At 36.4% G+C, this 6,599-nt stretch overlaps 1 protein-coding gene across 3 annotated transcripts in view; it reads right to left on the reverse strand.

The window, feature by feature from the left end:
- The window catches only part of SLC12A1 (solute carrier family 12 member 1), a 93,723-nt gene extending 91,705 nt beyond the window's left edge, over window positions 1–2,018 (reverse strand). For all 3 annotated transcript variants that reach the window (XM_066344298.1, XM_066344299.1, XM_066344300.1), the window contains exons 1-2: window positions 1,942–2,018; window positions 261–893 (exon numbers count right to left, since the gene is read on the reverse strand). In XM_066344298.1, coding sequence (XP_066200395.1) covers window positions 261–677 — 417 coding nt within the window. In that variant the 5' untranslated portion in view covers window positions 678–893; window positions 1,942–2,018. The remainder of the gene's footprint in view (window positions 1–260; window positions 894–1,941) is intronic.
- Between the last annotated feature and the right edge of the window lie 4,581 nt (window positions 2,019–6,599).

The raw sequence follows: 6,599 nt of genomic DNA on the forward strand, positions 1-6,599 counted from the left end.
GAATTGAGTAGACTACACTTGTAAACAAGCTGTGACATTATGCTTAACTTTCAGAGTCAATTCTCTAGTTCTCTGTCCTTAGTCAGTAAACATTTGTGAAACACTTTTGTGTATTTTCTGTTCATTGGAAACTAGGGACAGTTGTGTAAGTTTGGAATAGACCCCTTCATTGGATGCTTCTACATTCCTAGTGTTATTTAAAGAACAGGAAGTCACTTGAAAGAGGAAGGGAGGATATTTGCTCATGCCCTTTAGCTTACCTTTGTGAGTTGCTCATGAATGTCAAGCAAGCTGGGTCGGTAGACCTTGGGCCCACTGATGCTGCCGGTGTTGCGATAGTACTCGATCTTGGGAACAGCATCCATGGTGTTGTGGCCAAAAGTTTGCAGGTAGTACGTGTTTGTGTGAGAATCATATGCATGAAAACTAGCATCTGTGGTAGCAGTTTCTCCATTCTGGAGGAAATTGTCATAGCACTCCTGTTTCCCAGGTCTAAAGCTGATTCTGAATCTATTCTGGGCTTCATCCCCAAAAGAGGTTTCCTCATAATGGGGAGGATCACTGCTATCCGCTGCTGCACTGCTCTCATGGCTCTCACTTATGACATTAACTTGAAAGCGATTGGTATTATTGGGCACTGAGTCTAGAAATACATTGGAAGAATTGTTCAGTGACATCTTCCAACTAGATTTTTTTTTAGACTGTAGTCCAAAAAAATTTACTTAATTACTTTATAGTTGTTAAAAAAAAAACCCACTATATATTTCCTCTTCAAAATTAACACTAAATGTGTTCACATTAGGAAGCTCCTGGCTTTTGTTCTAGAACTCAATAAGTAGATTCTTGATGTATTGTCTCCTATACAATCTTCACATTGTTCTTCAAAGCTGTCACTGAAAAAGAAAATTAAACTTGTTCCAAGTGAACAAACATGAGGAAACAGTGTTCTTTCACAAGACACAGACTTTTACAATCATTTCATTAAAAATTACCTGTCCAGGAATCAACTGAGCAATTAAATCCCATAATATATAACTGGGGATCTGCTTCAGCAAACAAAATTTCCAAAGGAGTCATTAAAATGTTACCTGTGTTTGTAGTATTTACTTAGACTCCATGCAGTTAGATTTAATATGACTTTAGAAAAGATGTAACTATTGATTTTGTACAGTAAGAACTGATGAGAATATTCTTAGTCTGAAACACAGTTCATTGACAGTATTAAATATTGAGACTGTGAAGTATTTTATGATTGATATGCATTAAATAATAAGTAAAATTTTAAAATATTTAAACTTCTAAAATTATATTCTTGTTAGTTTACAAAAATATGTTCCATTGAGATGATGTCTCTAAATTATCAGATGTCTCACTAGCCCTCAGAATGTCTGATTTGCCTGTTTTACAAATGCTAGTATAAAATCTTTAAAATACCACATGAGTATTCAGGGTGAGGATATAAAGCACAATCCTCAATAAAGTTGTATGCAATATTTAGGTTAAATAATCATGCACCATTGAGAAATATTCTCCATCTTTACTGAGAAGTTTATATTTGACTTTCAGGTAAAGAGACTATATAATAATTTTCAAAATCCATGGTATAGCCTCATCTTAGAGTATTCTTTCATTAGATTGATGTCTTTTTATTTATACTTTAAAATTTGTTTTTTCAAAGAAAGTTCTAAAAGGATAAATATAAAAACTTGCTTCTTTCCTGAAATTACTAAGATTATTTATTTGAATTTTAAAAGTTTCAACTTAAACTCTCAACCTTTCCTAGGGAAATCCTAAGTGAATCTGTTCTCTCTTTAGTTTTATAAGATAGTCAATTTCTCTATATTGTCTTTGTTATTCTCACCCTTACTCTACTACTCAGAATCTACTTTATGACACAATATTAAGTATAATTTCTACCCTGCCCAGAAATGTTTAACTTACCTCTAGTAGCCTTCTTCTCGGGAAGCATAACCTGCCTCAGCCTCACCCAGGCATATATGGAGCACTTAGCTTTTAGCTCAGAGCCTACGCTTCTTCCTATTGGTTAGAACCTTCCTTGAAATAGAAGACTGAGCAGTGATTGGCCTGTAATTATAATACTGCATGTCCCACCCAGTTATTAGCCCTGCGGAACCTTAAGCACTACATCAACTAGTAACTAGTAGTAAACCATTAATTGTTTTAGACAGAAATTAAATAAAGTTTCTTTAATTCATAAGGGGAATTATATTACTTGAAAGCAGTTATCCAACAAATTACAAACAGTGCTTTAGTTGTTTGGAACTAAATAAATTGAATCTTGTCTTCTTATTTCACATGATTTTTAGTGACCTCCTATTGATCAGCATGTGCAGGAAATATAGTTCTTCAGAGATAATTTCTGTACTTAGTGACTAAATCATGCTATTTGAGATGATTTTATCTTGCTTATAGTACATATTACTTTGACTTTTCTCTGCATGAGAGGTGAACAGATTACAATCAATGATTTATTGAAAATATTTCTACCTAAAGAGAAAACGGTTTTAAGAAGAGATGAAATTGTGGGTAAGTTTCCCAGTGGCACTGTTAAGTGACCTTTTTTTCTCCCTTTGGGAAATATTTTTATCAAATTCAGTGTTTGAGTTTCATAGAAGGAAAACCTTGGCTCACATCTGTGAGGTGGTGATTATTGAGACAGCACAGTTACTCCCTGCGGGTTCTGTCCTGGTTTTCAATGGCAATGATTGAATGAGTCTTCATTGTGTTTTATAAGAAACTTCAAGTGACTTCCAGTTGCCTGGGCAGTATGGTTGTGGTGTGATACAGTGCTTAAAAGCAAGTCCTGGAGTTGAATGCTCCATCCCCATCCTGGCCCTGCCACTTCCTATCTGTGTGATCTCTGGCCAAGTTCTTCAGTCTCTCTGTGCCTTAATTTTCTCTGTATGCAGTTGTGGATAACAGTGGTACTTACCGTGTTATAGAGTTATTGTGAAAAGTAAATGAATCAATTTGTGTTTATAGTTACTTAGTCTGGGATAGGTAATATAATTATGAAAACAGGGGGAAATGCAGGTTGGTAAACCAATACCAGATTGTCGATAAAGGGCTGGAGGTACTTAAGTAAAACCGTTAGATGCTCTCAGTCAAGTAAGGGTTATGCTAATCAGTCAGGCTAATGTCATGCGGCTATATCATATATAGAGACAGAAGAACGAGTATAAATCTATAATGTATTCTGCTCTTAAAGACCACTGGGACAAGGCATTTACTTGTTCTACAAAGGGTTCTGACTCTCCATATAGAAGATAGTCAGACACAGGAATTAGTCACATTTTGGATTCAGCTAGATGGGGCTGGTTATTTAAAGCAGCTGAAATGAGTCTGGAACCCAAAGCAACTTTTGTTCACTGGCCCTGGACAGGAGCTGTGAACTTGCAGTTACTTCTGCCTCCTCTAGTCTCCCTTCCTTCAACTGTTCCAAACACCTGCCCTCTTTTAGGACTCTACTTATTTTTCTTTATTTTTACTTTTTTTCAGGGGGAGGATAGAATGAACATTTTTATATTCTAAGTCCTTGATATGATTCTAGGCAGGGTTTTTATTGTTTGTTTTTGCTTCTGCATTTTTATTGTGGTAGAATACACTTAACATAAAATTTACTGCCTTACCATTTTAAGTGTACAGTTCAGTGGTATTAAATATATTCACATTGTTGTGCAACCATCACCACTGTTTATCCCCATAACTCTTTTCATCTTATTAAGAAACAGCAACTCTATACCTATTAAGCAATTACTCCCCATTCTTCCCCCCTGTTTCTTATTTTATTTTTATGATTCTGACTGCTTTATGTACCTAGTATAAGTGGAATCATATGCTATTTTTCCTTTTTGTAAATGGTTTATTTCACTTAGCACAATGTCCTTAGGTTCATTCATATTGTAGCGTATTGCAGAATTCCTTTTTTTTTTTTTAAGTGAGAAGCAGAGAAGCAGAGAGACAGACTCCCGCATGCACTGAGGAGACACCTGGCAAGCCCCCTATGGAGTGATGCTCTGCCCATCTGGAGATGTTGCTCTGTTGCTCAGCAACCAAGATATTTCAGCACCTGAGATAAGGCCATGGAGCCATCCTCAGCACCCAGGGCCAACTTGCTCCAATGGAGCCATGGCTATGAGAGGGGAAGAGAGAGACAGAGAAAGAGAAGTGAGAAGAGGAGGGGTGCCCTGCTCCCTTCTGTTTCTTCTGTGTGCCCTGACCAGGAATTGAACCCAGGACATCCACATGCCGGGCCAGTGCTCTACCACTGAGCCAACTGGCCAAGGTTCAGAATTCCTTTTCAAGGCTCACTAATATTCCATTACATGTATATGTCACAATTATTTATCCATTCACTTATTGAATAACACTTAGGTTGCTTCCACATTTTAGCTATTGTGAATAATGGTGCTATGAATATAGGTGTACAAATATCTCTTCAAAACCCTGTTTTAAATTCCTTGAGGTATATACTCAGAAGTGGACAAACTGATAGTCACCAGAGGGGAGGCATGGAGTGGATGAGTGAAAAAGGTGAAAGGGAATTAGAGGTATAAGCTTCCAGTTATAAAATAAGTTATGGGGATATAATGTATGCAGTACAGGAACTATAGTCAAAAACATCATAATAGCTTTGTATGGTGACAGATGGTTACTGGACATATCATGGTGATCACATTGTAAGGTATATAAACATAGAATCACTATGTTACATACCTGAAACTATAATATTGAATACAACTATACTTTAATAAAAAAATGAAATTACCATATGATCTTCCTATTTATTTCTTAAGCTTTTTACTTTACCAAAGGCTGTGTATGCCTTTGACAGTGGTCAATTTTCTTTTTTCTTTCTGACTGACTGCTTAACTATAGGGTAGAGTGAGTTTTAGTTTCGGTCTTACATCAAGCAGACATTTTTATTCTAAGCCTTTTATCTCTAACTGTGAAATCAAAGTCTTGGTTCTCTATTACAAGGATTCAGATATCTTGGAGCAGATGGGAGATGGTTTGAGGGATATGGATAAAATTACACCATCCATAAAGCCAACCTTGAAAGGTAAACCAGATTTAAGTATTTCAGACAGGTGGGGAAGGTACCAAGAGGAAACTGTCTGGAGGTATGTTCCTCTAGCTTTCCTTCTGCCTTCCCTGACAGGGTTCTTGGGAAAGGACAGCCAGGGGATGAGCTGGCTGTGATATTGAACTGCTATTCTTAGAGAGCTTAACATTTCAGGAAATCTCTCTGTTGTGTCCATGCTAAAACCAACCTTTTATTTTCTATATTGTTTCTTGCTCTGAAAAAGCAGGTGCTGACCTCTTTGTTCTCTCCCCCCCCCAAAAAAAAATTTAAGGTGAGCAATAGGTAATGAATCTATCCCATGGCTAGAGGCACTTTTGGTTAACATAATTTCTCTTTAGAGGGATATTATGATGAAATGTATGAGATCTGAAAAAACTTGTGGATGTTGGACTTCCGTAAAAAATGCTCATTCTTCATAAAGTTTCCTTGTTTTTTTGGTTTTGGAGCCTTTTTATTTTTATTTTTGAAATAAAGATCTGGCCTTCTTATGTTCTTATCACCAAAAGGGTCACAAAGGGTCTTGGTAGGTGTCTTCCCTGGGAGACAAATGGAATGTCTAGTACTTAGACATCTATCCTAGTGAGCACTTGAGAGCCCGAGTCTCAAAGAAGATGCCTAGTGTCCTGGAATATATAACTTTTCATGTGTCCAGCTGGTGTGCCTCAATGAGATGTTCTTGGACCAAATTAATGACTACAAGATGTCCCAGGTTGATACTCCTGTAGTTACCAGGTTCAAAGAACGTTGTTGAGGTATGAGTTTGTTCCAGAAGATCCATAGTCAATGCAGATGTGGTCTAAATCTACTAGGAGATAGAAAGTATCTGGGAATCTAACTGAGACAAGCTGGTGTTGGAGTGCCATGGACTCCTGAGCAGTAACCACATTTGTAAGCTACTTAGATGTATGAGGACAGTATTGGAGGACAGCAGGATTTACAAACAAGGACTCTGATATTAGATTACCTGAGTTCAATTTCTAACACAAACACTCCCTGGCTTGGTGACTTTGGGAAGTTAGTTAGTCTTGCTCAACTTCAGTTTCCTATCTGTGAATTTGAGATAATAAAATGTGAATAATAGTACTGAACTCAAAGTATTGATAAGAGTATCAAAAAGCAACTAATTTAGTGTTAACTCTTAGTAAATATACGTCATTCTTTTTTGGTATGTTTGGCAGTGCTGTGTTCTCAAGTGACACAAATATTTTTATATTTATTTATCTCCTGTTATTCCTCCTTCAAGTGATCATCAAGAGTCAGAATTTTACAGCTTGGAAAAATTTTGGAATTATACAATTCTATCTTTTCACTTACCAAATGAAAAGAAGAAAGACTGGAGAGGTTGAATAATTTACACTAAACCATTGCTTTTTAAAATTTGAGAACTTCTAGTATTTTTGCCAATGAGGACAATAAATAATGATAGTAAAATATGTTTAAACTTGGTTTTAAAATTTCTTTCACATGCATTATGTCACTTAGTTCCCTCAGC

This window comes from Saccopteryx leptura, chromosome 6 (genome assembly GCF_036850995.1).
Source record: "Saccopteryx leptura isolate mSacLep1 chromosome 6, mSacLep1_pri_phased_curated, whole genome shotgun sequence".
NCBI classification, from domain to species: Eukaryota; Metazoa; Chordata; class Mammalia; order Chiroptera; family Emballonuridae; genus Saccopteryx; species Saccopteryx leptura.